Source organism: Lytechinus pictus, chromosome 14, assembly GCF_037042905.1.
Source record: "Lytechinus pictus isolate F3 Inbred chromosome 14, Lp3.0, whole genome shotgun sequence".
In the NCBI taxonomy this organism is placed as follows: Eukaryota; Metazoa; Echinodermata; class Echinoidea; order Temnopleuroida; family Toxopneustidae; genus Lytechinus; species Lytechinus pictus.
In genome coordinates, this window is record NC_087258.1 from 20,058,697 (window position 1) to 20,078,742 (window position 20,046).

General features: G+C 36.9%; 1 protein-coding gene across 2 annotated transcripts in view; it reads left to right on the forward strand.

The window, feature by feature from the left end:
- The window catches only part of LOC129275730 (DIS3-like exonuclease 2), a 43,572-nt gene extending 23,797 nt beyond the window's left edge, over positions 1 to 19,775 (forward strand). For both annotated transcript variants that reach the window (XM_064109789.1, XM_064109788.1), the window contains exons 12-25: positions 115 to 281; positions 798 to 897; positions 2,162 to 2,315; positions 3,712 to 3,824; positions 5,534 to 5,641; positions 7,710 to 7,886; positions 8,808 to 8,944; positions 9,716 to 9,899; positions 10,932 to 11,018; positions 11,769 to 11,916; positions 12,853 to 12,983; positions 13,836 to 13,940; positions 17,036 to 17,200; positions 18,062 to 19,775. In XM_064109789.1, coding sequence (XP_063965859.1) covers positions 115 to 281; positions 798 to 897; positions 2,162 to 2,315; positions 3,712 to 3,824; positions 5,534 to 5,641; positions 7,710 to 7,886; positions 8,808 to 8,944; positions 9,716 to 9,899; positions 10,932 to 11,018; positions 11,769 to 11,916; positions 12,853 to 12,983; positions 13,836 to 13,940; positions 17,036 to 17,200; positions 18,062 to 18,094 — 1,809 coding nt within the window. In that variant the 3' untranslated portion in view covers positions 18,095 to 19,775. The remainder of the gene's footprint in view (positions 1 to 114; positions 282 to 797; positions 898 to 2,161; positions 2,316 to 3,711; positions 3,825 to 5,533; positions 5,642 to 7,709; positions 7,887 to 8,807; positions 8,945 to 9,715; positions 9,900 to 10,931; positions 11,019 to 11,768; positions 11,917 to 12,852; positions 12,984 to 13,835; positions 13,941 to 17,035; positions 17,201 to 18,061) is intronic.
- Positions 19,776 to 20,046: the final 271 nt, after the last annotated feature.

Sequence of the window (20,046 nt, forward strand, 5' to 3'; positions counted from 1 at the left end):
ATTACATGCATTTACTTTATTTTCTAAAGTGGACAAGTCCTATTTACAGAATGAAAAGTGGTGGGGTTCACTAACTTTTGAGCACAACTCTATGTGTTTTTTTGCGACTACCAGAAAGCCCCTGATGTGATGTTCGCACCTACTGATCACCGCGTCCCAAGGATACACATCCCCAGGAACGAGTGCCCAGCAACGTTTATTCAGCGACCCCAGGACTATGCAAACACACTCTTCATTACACAGATAATCAATTGGCCCTCCACCTCGCCGTTCGCAAAGGGGTAAGTTGTACCTTCATTTTGCAAATATATGATTTGTTCAGTACCCAACAGCTGGATTGCCTGGGAATGGAAGTGTTAGTACATGTAAATGATTGTACAATGTGGCCTTTGAAATCAATCACATCATTATGCGATCAATTACTATGCTTTGTGTGACAGGGCTGATTTTCATCTTTGTTATGATCCTTGCACCCTAATTTTCAAATCTTTCATAATCCTGGGCCCCATCTTACAAAGAGTTGCGATTGATCCAATCAATCGCAACTACGGAAAGGCAGCAAAGTAAAAGATATAAAATGCATGTTTGTTCAAAAAAATGTCGAGATATGAATGTATTTCCATAAATTCATTGATTTCTTGACATTTTGGTGTGTTCTCCTTTGTTTACAAAGGACATTTTGCAAATTTCCTGTAGAAAAAATTATGACACTAATGGATTTCCATAGAGTTACAATTGATTGGATCATTCGTAACTCTTTGTAAGACGGGACCCTGATTTTGATACTCCTCCTGCAGGCATTTGACGAGCAGTATTGGACAGGCTGGCGAGGTAGAGGCGGAAACAACAGCAATGCTGATTGAGCATGGAATCAATAGTTCTGAGTTTTCTGCTGAGGTAGTGAATTCTCTCTATTTAAGCACTGGGACTGCGCCGTACTGGACATTTGCATTTTCTTTAATTGCCAGCTCTAAAAAACAATGTTACAGTGGGTTTTTTTCGTTGATAAAATATTGTAATAACAATTTCAAATAATTTTCATATCCCACCTTTTCTGCTAAACCTGAGAAATAAAATAGAAATGGAAATTGGAGAGGAATCTTGGTACATGTATATGACATATTTACAACCCTTTTCCTGAGAGCCTGGTGAGCTGGATGTGGATAGAGTATGAGTTTTTATTGCATTTCAAGGCAGATATCTTGTCTGAAACAAATGAGAAGAGCAATTGTTTACAATACCATTTGAGGCAATAAATGTATATCATGAATCCGATCCAATCCAATGAATCGTCATTTCATTATCATTATACAATATTATCTTACCGTGCAGTCCTACTGAGCACACACATTTAAAATATTTTGAATTAAAGGACAAGCCAACCCCAACAAAAAGATGATTTGAATTAAAAGAGAAAAATCCAACAAGCATAACACTGAAAATTTCATCAAAATCGGTTGTAAAATAAGAAAGTTATGACATTTTAAAGTTTTGCTAATACCTTGGGTCACATTTGCTCTACGGCGGCCATACGGCGAGTTGAAAACAGCCATTTTAACATTCTTTTGTCCAACTACATGTGGGTGGTTTGAATTAAAATAGCTAAAACAGCCGTTTTCGACTCGCCATACGGCCGCCGTTCAGCAAATGTGACCAAGGTATTAATTTCACCAAACAGATATATGCACATCCTGGTCGGTATGCAAATGAGGGGACTGATGACATCACTCACTCGTTATTTCTTTTGTATTTTATTATGTGAAATATGAAATATTCTAATTTTCTCCTCATTGTCCTGTGAAACAAAGTTTTATTTCTCCCTGAACATGTTGAATTACCATTGCTTAACATTTTAAGGTTCAGTCAAGTTGGTCCTTATTGTCAAATCTGCAAAAATTGTAATTCGAACAATAAAAAACAAAAGAAATAGTGAGTGAGGGACATCATTAATTTTTTTTGTTTGTATGTGACCAAATTGTGCATATAACTATTCTGTGAAAAATAAGGGAAATTTTCGGCATTATGCTTGTCTGATTTTTCTCTAATGATTCAAATCAACATTTTTATGAGGCAGACTTGACCTTTAGATATTAAACATGATCTTATGTACATGTAATCCAATTATGTGATCTTATGTGAGATATTGTGTTGGGTTTGGCAGGTTCTGGAAGACCTTCCGAAAGAACGCCCCTGGAGGATACCCGCGGAGGAGTTGACGCAGCGACGTGACCTGAGGCCAGAGTGCATCTTCACCATTGACCCGACCACAGCAAGAGATCTAGATGACGCGCTGCACTGCAAAGCTTTAGGAGACGGTCAGTACACCCATGACTGGACTGGAATGAAACTCTCAAAACTGTACTGGAACTTTTTTTTAAACAAAAATACATGGACTCATAAGTGAATTCTTATTAATCACCATAAACTAGATTATTTGGTTAAGTAAAAAAAAATGTTTTGGTTAATGTAATGCCTTTTTACGAAGAGTGGTATGTTATGATACTTGTGTTCATAAATTAAACAGCGCGAGTCATTGAATAGATAAAAGTTTCTAAAAATGTAAGATCCTGATGCTGAGATTGACTGTTAAAAGAGAAATAATAATCCTGATCGCATTCATATTCACTATTTTCCCAACAAAGGTTGTGTTATGTAAATAGAGAAAAATCAACCAAGAATAGCTCTAAAAATTCCATCAAAATCAGATGTAAAATCAGTAAGTTGTGATGTTTTTAAGTTTTGCACAATTACACAAAATGGTTTACATGCACATTCTGATTGGTATGCAAATGAAGGAACTGATGACATCACACGATCACTATTTCTTTTGAATTTTATTATTGATTGATTGATTTTATTTCTCATGATAAAAAACAATACAAAATATATATATTCAAAGAATAAAAAGTTAATAATTGAATTACATAGTGAACAGGTATATGAATTTGAGATTACAAAACTTATAAGAGAAATACAGGGTGTAAGGGAAAAACCAAAAAGCTACAAGGAGCTTGAAAGGGGTTATTCCCAGTTGAAGAATACAATTGTGGAAATACATGTACATATACATAAATTGATAAAATAACATACAAAGAAAGCATAAATGAAGTATGATATATATATTTGTTTGTTTTAGTGTAATATAAGGATTGATTCCTCTCTGAATGCATGTCGGTGCTATTATTGCAACCTATTTTTATTCAGTGAAGAATTTCCTAATTGTGTAATATGCAAAATAATAAGGCTGAAAGTTGAGTTTTGCTGAAGATCACCAAGACGGACACTTGGGCATGTGTATTATTATTGCTTAAAAAGAATCTGAGTTCAGAATACCCTGCATTCATGCCAATAACTGAGCGACTAATCATTAACATTCAGCATCATCTGGCATATATAATTTTCATTTAAAAAAAATCCATTCTATTGTTTAAAATAGATTGACTGTGGGCCTGGCAGCCACTATGCAGCGCCAGATCGATGTTGCTCTATTCCTTAAATCGTTGAGCGCTTAACAAGGTATCAGCAACTCCCATCTTTTGGTCTGACGCGGCCAGGGTTTTAATTCCCGACCTCCCAGTTGTGAGACAGACGCTCTACCAACTGAGCCACCACACCGGTCAGAATTAATATATTATATCAACATATAGAACTCTGTCCTAGCTAATTTTATTATATGACTAAAAAGTAATTTGATTCTTCTATTCACTGCAGGTATTTATGAGATGGGTGTTCATATAGCCGATGTCAGCTACTTCGTCAAGGAAGATACCAGCTTAGACAAGGCTGCAAGCCTCAGGGCTACGAGTGTGTACCTCGTCCAGAAGGCAAGTCATAATAGCAAGCAAAAGACTTATTAGGTGATGCAAGAAACTTGCAATTGATTGGATGGATGCGCAATATGGTGCGCCATCTATCGGTTGCAGCGAACAGGCCGGCTTTCCAACTTCGGGGTCGACATCTCGCGCATGCACAGGCAGCGCAAAGTGCTAGTCACTGTATAAGGTGACTGTGGTGCTTCAAAAATGAAAACCATATTGCAAAACTGGAATTTGCCGAAAACGGTCTAATTTCGCAAAGAAATTTCTCGCCCACCACCTGGACCCTAGTAAAAGGCATAACTATGCAAGCCGGTCGAGGGCGCGTCGGCCGGCACTGAATAATCGCATGCATCCATACACTGTAGTACTAGCGCTTGCAACAGATGTCAACTTTTTCCAACGAGGCATTGCGATTTTCGGCCTGTTTGCTGCAACTGATAGATGGCCCACCGTATTGTGAATCCACCGAATTGAAAGTCATGCATTTCATTGCAAATGTGCAATTGATTGATCGATGGTCTCTTTCTTGCATCAACAAATATGAATTGATTTGCTTCAGTTAAAGTTGATCTATCACTTGTACATATGCATGTGAAATTCGCAATCGATTGCAAAAAGTTTCGTGCAACACCCCTTTAGTAGAATAAAGCTGAGTGATTGATCGCAAGTCTGACTTTTACACTGGATTACATTGAACATTTTGTGCAATCAAGCGTAGAAATCAGCTGTATGATCAATTGCTAAACTTTGTGGTAATCAACCCTATTTGGGTCCTGTTATATAAAGTCTTGGTCCTGTTACATAAAGTCTTGGTCCTCATTAGCTCATGTCTCCAGTGGCCTTTGATAAGCTTTCAATTCCCTTTTTAAAAATTTATAGCTTGAATGGATACTGGATAATGAACTGATATGTTAATTATCATTATTATCAGAAGTAGCTGTAGTAGTATAGATAGTGGTAGCAGTTGTTGTTATTATTGTTATCATTAGCAGTGGTGGTGGTGGTGGTAGTAGTAGTAGTGGTGGTGGTGGTGGTGGTGGTATTAGTGGTAGTAGTAGTGGTAGTGGTAGTGGTAGTGGTAGTGGTAGTGGTAGTGGTAGTGGTAGTAGTAGTAGTAGTAGTAGTAGTAGTAGTAGTAGTAGTAGTAGTAGTAGTAGTAGTAGAAGAAGTAGTAGTAGTAGTAGTAGTAGTAGTAGTAGTAGTAGTAGTAGTAGTAGTAGTAGTAGTAGTAGTAGTAGTAGTAGTAGTAGTAGTAGTAGTAGTAGTAGTAGTAGTAGTAGTAGTAGTAGTAGTAGTAGTAGTAGTAGTAGTAGTAGTAGTAGTAGTAGTAGTAGTAGTAGTAGTAGTAGTAGTAGTAGTAGTAGTAGTAGTAGTAGTAGTAGTAGTAGTAGAAGTAGTAGTAGTAGTAGTAGTAGTAGTAGTAGAAGTAGTAGTAGTAGTAGTAGTAGTAGTAGTAGTAGAAGTAGTAGTAGTAGTAGTAGTAGTAGTAGTAGTAGAAGTAGTAGTAGTAGTATACTTTTATCATTATTAAATTTATAATTATTTGTTATTGTTGTCATCATTATTATTCCTGCTGTTATTATTACTACTACTACTACTACTACTACTATTATTATTATCATTATTATTATTATTATTACGTATCATTACTCTTTACTCATATTATTCATATTATTACTATTATCATTATTATTTTAATCCTTTATATCATATAGGTGATTCCTATGTTGCCAAGATTACTATGCGAGGAGCTATGTAGTTTAAATCCCAACGAGGAAAGACTTACCATGTCTTTTGTATGGCGAATGACAGAGGAAGGAGAGGTAAGAACAAATATAAAGCAGATTTAAAGGTAGAAGTAAGTTTTTTTTTTTTACTTATGATTTTCATTACAGATCAAGCATGCGATCTTAAACACATAGGAGTAATGCTGAAAATTTGTTTACAAATAGAAGTACCGTTAAGTAGTTGCAACAAACAATTATTTCATGAGAAAGTCTTTAAAATCAAGGTTAATTGCCACACTATTATCATAGATCTAGATCTGGTACATTGAAATAAACTTATCTTTGTGAAATCATGAAATTTTAGCTGAAAACCGATAATTCTGATGATCACTAACACAGGAAAGCATATGTGGGACAGTGTATTAATATTGCTCGGAAAAATACCAAACATTTTGATGGAATTCCGTGCTTATTTTTGCTAATTTCTCAGCAATTACGCATTTTCTTACAGAGGCACTTGTCACATATTTTCTATTCATACATGCAAACACTTGGGTGGTAAATTTATTGGATTCTGTTCGAACTCATTTTGAGATTGTTACCAAAACTTGTATTTATCTTTAAATGCAAATATTCCTTTGTATTAACATTCTCACTATTTACTGACCTAGGGATTTCTGTCACTTATGCCATCATATAAGTTAGGGCTGTATCTGTAAAGTTGAGGTAAAGAAATGAAGTATACTATAGGAAGCAAGCTATGCAAATGTTGAAACACATTTTTGCCATGAATGTATACATTTTCTTGGCAAAGAATATATTTGCTTCAGCATTTTGAAATTATATACACAACCATAGTTTATTTATGTCAGGAAAAAAATAGGAAGAGCTTGATAAAGCCCCCGTTCCACTATGCCGATTTGGCTACGAATCAACAAATCTTCAGATTAGGCAGGATCGGGGGGAAATGTATTATTTACAGGGAGTCAGCGAAAAATAATTTGCAGTAATAAAAAACTTCCAAAGGAAGTATGCCAGGAAAGACCTGATTACGCTCATCCCACGACTGTGTGCCGTGTTACTTACGATTTCCCCGCTTTCCCCACGATTCAAAATGCGCGTTTTCTGATCGGGAAGATCGGCATAACATTTTGAACATGTTCAAAATCTGAATAAACTGCCCGCTGTTACCCCGTCTTCACAATGTTTTCATAACGCTGCTCCCTATTTCACCAATTCCTGTCCCACTCTCCGCCGATTAAATGATCAGGATGGATCAGGGATTCAGATCGTGATAGTGGAATGGCCCCTTCAACATCTTCCTGCTTGTGTGCTAATTTAAAAAAGATTTTTGATTGCATGTTGCCCCGCACCCAACCATCACTTTTAGAATTCTATTGTCTTGTCATAATTAGTGCATCCAAGAATAGTGTGGCCGCTCATTTATTGAACTGTACTTGCAGTTCAGTCATAACAAGTACCTCTCCTTGTTCTTCATGCATATCACATATTATGCTTGTATGTGGACCGTGAAGCAATCATGGTATTAAAATTAATCAATGTAAATGAACATCTTTTGTTCATTTCAAGATAGTATAGACCTTATGCATATGACGTGATAATCTCATAGCGCCCTCTCTCAGAGGATATAGGAATATGCGTGAACGGAGTTGTCAGAGATGCGCCAGCTCAAGATCAACAACGCATGCAAGGCGATGGACTCAGATTCTAAGGCCCATATTCTGAAGTCAGGTTTAACTTAGACCATGGTCTAACTCTGTATTAAGTTGTATGTTTCTTATTTTTACTGTGTTCTTTACTGATTCATCGATGGTGAAGACAATCATCTATTTATACTTCCGAGATAATTATGAACAATTTGAGAGCTAAATGAGCTGAAATATGATATCTCTACTGTTAGTGTTATATGTAACAATTGGCTATCCATACTTAAACCACAACTTTAAACCTGAGTTTAAGTTAAACCTGACTTCAGAATACGGGCCTAAGGATGTGGCGCAATGACATCAATGCATACGGTCTATTACATATACATGTACATGTACTTGATTGTTTTTCTTTTTTATTTTAAGAACATTTGTATGTCATAATCCAAGTAAAATCTACACCTTTTCAGCCGTATTTTTCAAATCTGATTCAATAGATCCTTCACGAGTGGTGCGGCCGTTCAGTCATCCGTTCCTGCGTCAAACTAAGTTATCTGCACGCCCAGGACATTATAGAGAACTGGACGGAGAAAGGAGACGACATTGTGCTTCCAGACATCACCAATGGCTTCAGTAGGAAAGATGTAGCCCTAGCTGTCCTCAATATGCAGAAGGTATGTAAAGGAGTTAGTAGGAGAAAAATTAATAAAAGAAATGAGAACTTGTGTTATACTCAACCTTTATGGCCCGAATTCACGAAGGTGGTTTTTAAAACCATCGGTTGAACCCATGGTTTATGTAGATTTCCTGTGTTAATAACACTTATTTACATGTACAGTGTACATGTGTATATTTAAAAAAAAATGTCCAATGCTAATGCATGCTTTTGTCACAGTGCGCCAAATTGATACCTGTTGCCGTGGTTATCAAGGCACGCTATTTTATTCATGAGTCCACTGTTTTGAAAATTAATGAGTCCACTCTTCAAACAGTGGACTCATGAATAAAAATAGTGTGACACTGACAAAAGCGTGCTCCAGCATTGGACTTTTTTAAAATATACGTGGTAAATAAGGGCAATTTATACAGGAAATCTGCGTAAACCCGGTGGTTTTAAAAACCACCTTTGTGAATTCGGGCCATTGAGTTATATTCATTTTTTTTACCAGTAATAATGTGTTGTTGTACATCTGTACATTTATTTACGATGTACACATATACCTGCTCATACAAGATTTTTTTATTAAAGTTTATTTTGAATTTGAATGTTATTTTCATTAATGTGGAGCGTCGTGGCCCAGTGGATTAGTCTCTGAACTTTGAAACAGAGGGTCGTGGGTTCAAATCCCGGCCATGGCGTAATATCCTTCAGCAAGGAATTCATCCACAGTGTGCTGCACTCGACCCAGGTGAGGTAAATGGGTAGCGGCAGGAAGTAATTCCTCAAAAAGCCGTGTGCACCTGAATAGGTAGCCTAGCTTAGCCGGGTAATAATAGCAGGGCCCGCTGGGAGAACAGTTTTCAGAACTGAAGTGGCTACCCTGGGTAAATACACCGTTATTATTATAATGAGGTGAAATATTCTTGCCTGACAGATTGCTCTAAACCTACGCAAGAAGCGTTTTGATGGAGGTGCTCTTCGACTGGACCAAGTCAAACTACAGTATTCATTGAATAGTGAAACAGGACTTCCTAATGGTTACTCAGTCTACCAACAAAGAGACAGCAATAGGTAATGTAAGACTTTGAATACCTCAGATTTAAAGTCTCAGATTCACAAAAGGGAACTTGTTGATTTATGACAAGGTGGGATATGGCAAGGTTGCTTTTTCTGTTTCTGATAAGTATGGTAACGATGATGATGATGATGATGATGATGATGATGATGAAGAAGATGATGATTGTAATGAGGATATTGATTAGGAGGAGGAGGATGATGATGATGATGGTGATGATGGTGATGATGATGATGATGGTGGTGGTGGTGGTGGTGATGATGATGATGGTGATGATGCTGATGCTGATGATGATGATGGTGATGATGGTGAACATTGTGGTAATACAATTGATAATTAGAGACGATAGTTATGAAGATCGTCATTATTGTGATTATGTCTTGTCTTTCTGTTAATGCCCACAATCATTATATTGATTATTATGGCATATGAACGTCAAGATTGACTTGACCTGAATTTTGCCAGGACCAGCGGGTGCACTACACCGGCTGAACACCCTACTCTTTGACGAATAGTGTATTGGTTTAACATGCATAGGTGTGACTCTCCTATACACGGGACCAACATTTGCGTCCTTTCCGATGTTGGTGATTATATGGTGTGATGATATGGTATGGTAATAATAATTTGGATATTATGAGAGTGACAATGATAATGATGATGATAATGAAGAAGATGACAATGATGATTATAATGATTATGGTGATGATTGCTGATGATATGATTTTATCACCTAAATGATGATAATTCATCGTCTTTGATTTCAGATTGGTTGAGGAGTTCATGTTACTAGCGAACATGGCAGCAGCTCACCGAATCTACAAGGCGGAACCACAGAGGGCGTTCCTGAGGCGACACCCACCTCCCAAGGACAAGATGATGGATGACCTCGCGACACTCTGCGATGGGCTTGGTATGGACATCGATGGAACAACAGCCGGCAAACTCCAGGTGAGATTTTGTACACATAAGTGAATCACTGAATTTAATAATCCTTACAATTAATTGCAAGGCTCCATCTTAGAAAAGTTGTGATTGGTCCGATCAACCACAACTATGAAAAGCCAGCAAAGTCTAAATGCATGTTCAAAAAGTTTTGTAGGTACGAGGAAAACACATACATCCATTGTTGTCTTGACAATCCAGTGTGCTCCTCTTTGTGCAAATGTCCAGTAGGAAAGTTATGAAAGTGATGGATTTCCATATGATTTACGTTGATCGGATCAGTTCCAATTCTTGTTAAACAGAGACCCTGGTCTGCTTAATGCAACAGAGGCCTTTTGCAGAAAGTGGTGCATTCAAAAGGCAACTATAAATCTCGAGAGCTATTCCATAATGCATGCTCTTGTTTGGTTGAATTTCAATCTGCACTGGGCCTTTAAATCTTACATGATTAATTGTATTTATCTGTGGAATGTTTATGTTTCATGTCATCTTTATCTTAATAGCTCAATGAAGAACCTAAATGAAAGCCCAGGGCCCCATCTTACAAATAGTTATGATTGATCCCATCAATCTCCAGTATATGGAAATCCATCAATGTCATATTTTTTTTTCTTTAGGAAATTTGCACAATGTCCTTTGTAAACAAAGAGAAGCACACTGAATTTTCAAGGAAAATCTGAATATATGAATATACATCATATCTAAGAAATATTCTAAACAAACATGTATTTTAGATGTTGATGTTTCTGGCTTTCCATAGTTGTGGTCGATTGGATCAATTGTAACTCTTTGTAAGACAGGCCCCAGCAGAAATATGATAATGTATACAAAACAACATCAATAATAGAACATTTTAAGACTGGCTATTAAAAGCCAGGGGTTTATTATGATGCATTTATTTTAGAGTGCTAAGAGACCTCTGATAAAGAGGTATTGGGCATTGTTTACAAAAGTATAATTATCATTATCATGGAAAGAATTTGAAAGCTCTCTGTGATTTTATCTAGCTTTTCCGTATTGTTTTTAAATTTATGATAGGCCTCATTGAACAAGTATTGCACTTCAGATGAGCAGGCCAAGCATTTACTCAAGGTGCTAACAGTCCTATACTCCAAACCAATGCAGGTAAGTTTATAATAATCATAATCCATATATATTATAATAATAATAGCGGTATATTTACCCAGGGTAGCCACTTCTGTTCCGAAAACTGTTCTCCCAGCGGGCCCTGCTATTATGACCCCGACTATAGCTGGGCTGCCTAGGCGCTCAAGCATTCAAGGAATTAATCCTGCCGGGTACCCATTCACCTCACCTGGGTCGAGTGCAGCACAGTGTGGATAAATTTCTTGCTGAAGGAAAACACAATGCCTGGTGATCTCACGCAGAGTCACGATCCCCTGCCTAACATCCCACGCCTCGAAAGGTCTTTGAACTTGGCATCTCTGGGAATGATGTTTGTCGTTTGTCCGGTGGTGGTGATTTCATGTAACGAGTGAGGAGGGTGCGGATGGAAATGTAGCAGACCATGTGAATTCCTTCTTCACGCGTTGAAATTAGCCAAGTATTTTGGCACATGACTTTCTGGTGATGTCAGCGTGGTGAATGATCGGTACGTGCCTTAAATGAATGTCTGTGTGAAAGAGCAGAATCAAACAACATTGATAGATTATTTCTGTCATATAATAGCTTTTGGACAAGTGGGCCAATACAAAATCTGTACAAAATGCTCAGCAAAATATCCTTTGAAAATGTTAAACTTTTAGAAATGGAATATTATCATCATTATTTTTATTTCTATGTCCTAACAAGCCATTACAATGCACAGCACTTTCAATGGATTGATGTTATTTATTTTCTATTTCTTCTGAACAGAAAGCAAGATATTTCTGCTGTGCCAGTCTGGAGGACGAGGAGATGTACCGTCACTATGCACTCAACGTCCCCCTCTACACCCACTTCACATCGCCAATCAGAAGATACCCGGATATTCTTGTACACAGAATGCTTGCTTCATCTCTTGGTAAGTACACAAACTGATTTGCAGTGATGATTGTTATAAGCTACTGAAATCCTTGCATCTGATTGGGCGAGAGACAGAAAGAGACAGAACAAAGTGATGAAGAAGAGAAAAACTATTGAAACACTCTCGGGGAGCATTTCATCAACATTTTCATCTGGCAAGTTGTCAGATTTGACAACTGTCCTTGATTCAGACTAGCTGAGAAGTCCTGTCCCTGTGGTAACTGTCAGATGAAACAGACTTTGTCTTAGATAAAACATTTGACAAGTCCTTTCATGAAATGCTCCCCTTGAGAGCATTTCATAAGCATTCTGTTGTCTGACAAGATGTCAGATCTGCATAGTTCCTCCTAAGGTAACTGTCGGATAAAATGTCCTTTCATGATATGCACCTCTGTAGTTGGTTCTCTCAGCTTGATAAATTCATAGATTGTAAATGAGTTAATGTAAATATGAATGTAAATGTTAATGTTAGATTAAATAATGGAAGGAAATAATTAGATGATTGTCTTGAGTGAATACTTTAATTACTCGTTGGATGGTCAGCTAGCTAGATAGAGAAATGGATGATTGAAAAATGTTTGCTAATGCAATGGGGTTTTCTTTCCTACACTAGGTTGTGGTCCTGTAATGGGGAGAGGCTTAGGGAGACTGCAGAGGCAAGCCATGAGGTGTATTGATGCTATTGTATGCTAATGCAATGGGGTTTTATTTCCTACACTAGGTTGTGGTCATGTAATGGAGAGAGACGCTGAGAGACTGCAGATGAAAGCAATGAGGTGTAATGATGTTAATGTTTTAATGTTTGCTAATGCAATGGGGTTTTCTTTCCTACACTAGGTTGTGGTCTTGCAATAGAGAGACTGAGACCCTGAGCCATGAGGTGTAAATGATGCTAATGTTTGCTAATGCAATGGGTTTTTTTTTCCTACACTAGGTTGTGGTCCTGTAATGGAGAGAGACCCAGAAAGACTACAGAGGCAAGCAGTGAGGTGTAACGATGCTAAAGATTCAGCCAAAGAAGTTTCAGATAAAAGCAGTGAACTCTTCTTTTGCCACTTCGTTAAGGTTGGTTCAGTCATTATTTTATTCTCTAAAAAGATGATTCTTAGCCTTGGTAAGATGTGAACTTGGTTCCTCCTGTTCTAGAAGCTCAGAGAATATTGTCTCTGACTCTACTTATTAAGAATCATTAAAAAAAAAGAAATTGACGTCAATCAACTTTGGGTTTTCCAAATTTACCAAATGAATTATTTTTTTTTCTTCTAATTTTAAAACTTAATAAATAGTTGTTTTAATACGCTATTGGGGTTGTATAGAAGGGGTGAGTAAAAATTGAAGTTAATTGTGTCAAGTATAAAGGTCATTTCAGGTCACAATCTTGGGTGAAAATTGATATTTTGTCATGTTTTCATATTAAAGTAAATGGTCATATCCAATAAGTTCCCTTTTCCTTGGAACAGAACATCTATGTTATTGCATCATCATGGCCTTGGATGATTATATTCTGAATTCAAAAGAAATCAAACGAGAAAATGTTTGATATTCCAATATCACAAAGTCAACTATATTAATAATATGCAACATTTATTAAACGCTTCATACAAATGTTTCTATGCGCTGCATACTATTACCCCAGGTTTGACACGGCTATCCTGATCGGACGCTCGAGCATTGAAGGAATTTCCTCTTACAGGGTACCCATTTACTACACATGGGTGGAGAGTGGCAAATGTAGATAAACGCCTTGCCAAAGGACGCTAGTGCTGTTATGGGATTTGAACCCCAGACCTTGTGGTTCAAAATCCAGAGACTTATCCACTTATCCAATATTAAATTTGGTTCTGCAGGTGAGACTGCCTGAGGCATTCCACTTGTTTTAAAACTGGTTCTTACAATTGTTCTTTGGTTATTTTGCAGCAATGTGGACCTCTGGTGGAGAAAGCCATGGTAATGTCCGTACTAGATCGCTCGTTTGATGTCCTGATAATCAATCTCGGTCAAGTCAAGAGAGTTTACTGCAATGTAAGTACTCATTCTTTATTTTTATTTACTTGTGGAATCATATTAATATTAACACTCCTTGACAGGGCATGATTGATCCGATCAATCGTAACTATGGAAAGCCAGCACAGTCAACATATGAAATACATGTTTGTTAAAAATTTTTTTTTGATATGAATGTATATCCGTAAATTCAATGATTTCTTGACAATTTGGTGTGTTCTCCTTTGTTTTCAAAGGACATTTTGCAATTTCCTGTAGAAAAAACTATGACACTGATGGATTTCCATAGAGTTATGGTTGATTGGATCAATCGTTACTCTTTTTAAGATGGGCCCCAGGGCTCCGTCTTACAAAGAGTTATGATTGATCCAATCAATCTCAAGTATTTGGAATCCATCAATGTCATACTTTTTTCTTTAGAAAATTTGCTCAATGTCCTTTGAAAACAAAGAGAAGCATACTGAATTGTCAAGAAAACAGTGAATGTATGAATATACATCATTTCTAGAAAATATTGTGAACAAACATGTATTTTATATGTTGACGTTGCTGGCTTTCCATTATTAAAGGTCAAGTCCACCCCAGGAAAATGCTGACTTTAATAAATAGAGAAAAATCAAATTAGCATATTGCTGAAAATTTCGTCAAAATCGGATGTAAAATAAGAAAGTTATGACATTTTAAAGTTTCGCTTATTTTTCACAAAACAGTGATATGCACAATTATAGATGAGTCAGTCGATGATGTCCATCACTCACTATTTCTTTTGTTTTTTATTGTTTGAATTATACAATATTTCATTTTTTATAGATTTGACAATAAGGACCAACTTGACTGAACCATATAGTATTAAACAATGCTAATTTAACATATTCAGGGAGGAATAAATCATTGTATCACTTGACAATCAGGAGAAAATTAGAATATTTCATATTTCATATAATAAAATAAAAAAGAAATAGTGAGGGGATGACGTCATAGTCTCCTCATTTGCATACCAGCCAGGATGTGCATATAACTGTTTTTAGAAATTAAGCGAAACTTTAAAAATGTCATACCTTTCTTATTTTACATCCGATTTTGATGAAATTTCAGTGTTATGCTTGTTGGATTTTTCTCTTTTCATTCAAATCTACTTTTTGTTGGGGTGGACTTGTCCTTTAAAGGTAAATTCCAGTTCTGGTAACGATCTCAAAATGACTTTTTACAGAATCTAATATAATGACCACCCAAGTGTCTGTTTGTATGAATAAAAAATATGTGCCAAAGGATTCTGGAAGAAATTGTGTAATTGCTGAGAAATAAGCAAATTAAGCGCGGACTCTGTCACATCCGTCGGGTCTTTATTCCAGCAATAATAATACACTGTCCCACGTGTGCCTATCTGTGTTGGCGATCTTCAGTGTGATCGTATTTCAGCTTCGATTTTATGATTTCACAAAGTTCAGTTTATGTAACTGTACCAGATCTAGATCCACGATGATATAGTCATACTTAACCTTGGTTTTACAGACTTTCTCACGAAATTAGTGTTTTACTGCAACTACTGTAATTTAGCTTTAAGATTGATTATATCAATCGTAACTCTTTGTAAGACAGGGCCCTGGCATCCTGTATCCAGGATACAGAAGCACAACATGAATGATCATCTGTAGTATGCTTTTATGGTAGTTGTTACCGTAAAGCCATCTGTGACGATATGGAAAGACTATTCCCCAAAGATTGAAGGGTATATATATAAACTGGACAGCAAAAGAAAGTACCCACCCCTGTCAAAGGCCGCACACAAAAATTCACGACATAAATACAAACAATTTTTGTACACAGGTGTGCTACAATACCCCTTACTAATCACATGCACATAAGCAATTGAATATCTTCATAACAAAGAAGAACTTGACATGCATAGCATCTTTGTCTCTGAATCAAAAGTCCCACACAAGAGCACTTTCCACCAAGCAAAAATGGCCACTGAATGGACAACATTTTTTAACAACCAATATGTCAAAGTGAATGGACGGCTCATTCTGTTACATTTTGTGACTTTTGATTCAGTGACCAAGATGCTGTACATTTCATTTTATTTCTTTGTAATAAAGATAATCACTTCCTGTCGGGTATGTGATTACTAATGGATATTGCACCATACCTGTGTACAAAATTGTTTATTTCTATGGGGTGAATTTGTGTGTGCAGCCTTTGAAAGAAGTGGGTACTTTCTTTTGCTGGCCAGTTTATTAGTAGGCCTATTGAATATGATTATTGTTATCCAATGTGTAAGTGTTTTTGGTGACAAGCCATATTGAATAACCTTTGACCAATCAGTCAGAGAAGATGGGTGATTGAAATTCAATTAAAGGCTCTGTGACATGAAGTTCCAAGTCAATTCCTATTGATGCATAGAACTACATGCAACTCATATGTTACAATTTCTCAAGGAATATTGTGCAACTTGCTAAGATCCACCCCCTAAAAGAGAGCTCAGATCTCATTCCCTCTGTGACATCATCTGTCAATCTTAATCATTATCGCTAACATAACATTTTACATGCTTAGACAATGTTATGCAACTTCCCACAACTCAGCACATGTTAACAATAGAATCACATTCTTTCATACTATACCTTTACATGTACATTGCATTTGATTTGGTGGTGATGCTTCAGCATGTCTGGCATTGCATCTTTTGTCCAGGTAACAGGTGGTTAGCTCTGGCAAACACATACCACTGGTCGAAAGCTTAATACTAAGAGTACATTTTCACATGTTTTGGGGTATTCGTGGTTTTGCAGGCCATACCACCGAAGAAGGTAACTGCCGTACCCCTCGGCAAGCACCACAAGTTGACCTTGGAATGGGAAGATGAATCAGGGTCAAAGGTCATGACCCAGGTCAATAAATGAATCCTCAGAGTGTATTTTAAACCTGCTTGATCCTTCGCAGGCTATACGTCTACCACTGAAGAAGGTAACTGCTGTACCCATCAGCAAGCACCACGAGTTGACCTTGGAATGGGAAGATGAAGTAGGGTGAAAGGTCATGACCCAGGTCAATAAATGAATCCCTTGAGTATATTTTATTCCTGTTTAACTCCTTGGTAATTGTTGTTTCAGGCTATACCTCTAAAGAAGGTAACTGCCGTACCCATCGGCAAGCACCACGAGTTGACCTTGGAATGGAAGGATGAAGCAGGGTCAAAGGGCGTGACCCAGGTCATCAAGATCTTTTCACAAGTTACTGTGGAACTGATAGCTGACAGGATGCCAATGAAATACAAGGTAAGACATGGAAATGGTATAATAGTATTCGAACCATACATACAGCTATTGTTAGAAATGAGGGGTTATGAGGGAAATATGAAACGTGCAATTTTCCAATCTATTCTCTCCATAAACCTAAGAACTCTTTCCATCTTAGGGCTAACATGGGGTCACAGAGGTCACATGACTCGGCAACCGTTGTACGAAGCTGGATAGGAAAAGGTCAGACAGAACCATTGCATGAAATGCAGGGATGTGATACACTTTCAGAAATTGTGGGAAAAGGTTATCAATTTTCATTAAGAGTTTGAAAGGGGTTGTTCACCTTATTCAACATTTTCTTTTTCAAATCATGTTCAGATTACTTATCCAGTTTACCGCTTTTTCACCCTATGTAGCCCGGAGGACTCTGCATTTTATGACATTTTTCGCGATACATCTGTAACACGTAAAGATTGCGCTGCGAGTTTCTGGCTTCAAATTATTCCTAGAAAATGTAAAACTATTTCATTCATTTTATCATGTATCATTTATGAAGTGTTGTTTTTTTTAATGTGGCAAATTGAGTGAATAAATGAATAAAAAAGTAAACTCGTTTAGTTGAAAATGTGTATTATGCAATGAAGGAAAGCTTTACGTGAGAGAAAAGATAACTTTGATTATCATTACTATTATTTTCTTCATTATTATTAAAATTAAGAATTTGATGAAAGGAATTGACATGACAGTGTATTTGGCTCTCATGTTCAGATGCAATTAGTAATTAAATGCCCCCAACATATGGAAGGAATATTTGTAATTTCACATGTTGATGGGCATATACGATATCATCTTTCATAATAACTAGTTTCCCTTTCATTTTTGCCTTTTGTTTTTTAGGCTATTCTGCAAAGGCCTGGCAGTTCATCATAACTCACAGCCAACTCCCTAAAGGTACATCATGTTTTCCTTGCCCTACATGTATATGTGTATGTATATGTAAATGCAGCTATTTATTGCATATATATGCTGCACATTGTAATATGTATCAAGTAAGACTGACAATCTATATGGGCAATGCCGAATACAATGCCCTCTTTGAATGTCATCTTCGAATGTCCTCTTCGTATGTACCGGTATCAGAACTTCCAACTACTATTGATTTTCAATAATTAGTAGTGAAAAAAAGTGAGGAGAATACTGGTGGTTTCATGCACAATACTGATTTCTTAAGTTTCAGTTCCGTGCATTGATTTATGGTATTTCTTTTAAAAATACTGATCTCTTCACCAAAATACTTGTATCAACTACCAGTACACTCTTTCTGAATGCAGATTCAGTTTGGAAATTCATGTCGGTGTGTTCATTATTTTTTAAGCATTGCTCAGATTAGCTCTGTTCAAGAATAATCTATGCTAAGTATCACGATTTATTGCCCTAAGTTTCATATTTCATGTTTTGATAAGTCGTTCAAACAGCTGAACTAATAGAAAAGAAATTGTGATTCAGCCTCCAATATAAAGCGTTAGGGGTGTTATGAAAGTGAAAATGAAAATCCACATTTTATTGTTCAAAATGACATCTGAAATGAAAATATTCCAGAAATTCTTTTTGCCCAGTTGATTTTGGGCGCGGCAGCCACTGTGCAACGCTAGATCGATGTAGCTCTATCCCTTGAATTGTTGAACGCCAAACAGGGTAGCAGCAACTCCCATCTTTTAATTTCTTTTGGGTCTGACACGGCCGGGGCTTGAACTCCCAACCTCCCGGTTGTGAGACTAATGCTCTACCAACTGAGCCAATGCACCGGTTGGTGCCGATGTGTCGAGGTTGGTCTGTGAGGAGCTTTTGGATCAGATGATTGCCTAACCATCTACCGGGATCAACCTTGGCACTTTCAGCATACATCCATGACATGTTTGTTTGGGTTTTACAACCATGAGACCTGTTAAGAGTCTAAGAATAAGGATTGTAGAGCACTTCGGCAACCAGAAGTAAATGACGGTCCCGAGTCCGACCGAATTTGTGCTTTCCGATTGATTATCGCATGACTGACTTGGTTTACTTGGTTGTTGATACTTGAAGCATAAAGCATATGGGCCCACCGTGACAATCATGACGCTATTTGCGTTGGTAAGGGGTATATCATATTAGTCAGAAAGGCTTGCTTGACAGACAGCTTACTACGTGCAAGTAAATAAGCCTTTTTATAAATCGCGTGGGATGTAATCTCCCCATGATTCAGCACTTTTTTATCCATTTGACAATGCGGCTATATAATTACATGTGCTGCTAGAATCTAAATGTTTTTTCAGTGTCAGGTATCAGCAAATTATTATCTGCATCCTATCAGAGATGCAAATACTTGAAGCTTGTAAGAGTGGTGTACAGCATTTCATTGCTCATTTGCACAAATATTGAATGATTTGATAACTTGGCCCCATCTTACAAAGAGTTGTGATTTTTCCAATCAACCACAACTCTTGAAAGCCAGCAACAACAATTATTATTATTATTATTATTATTATTATTATAAAGTCTTGTTTATCCAGGGTAGCCTCATCAGTGACACACACTTTCCTTCCAGAGGGCCCTGCTACATTTAAACACATACAAAAGGAAAAAAAAATCTGTTATGTCTGTTTGATCAGAATATTTTTGAACTATGATGTCTGTCCATACATTCATTTTTTCTTGAAAATTCATTGTGCTTCTCTTTGTTTACAATGGATATTGTTCAAATTTCTTGTAGAAAATATTATGACAATGTTAGATTACCATAGAATTGAGGTTGATCGGATCAATCGCAACTCTCTGTAAGATGGGACCTTGGAGTCTGGTGTGCCATGACTTCATGTTTTTATGGTGATTTTAGTATGTGTCCC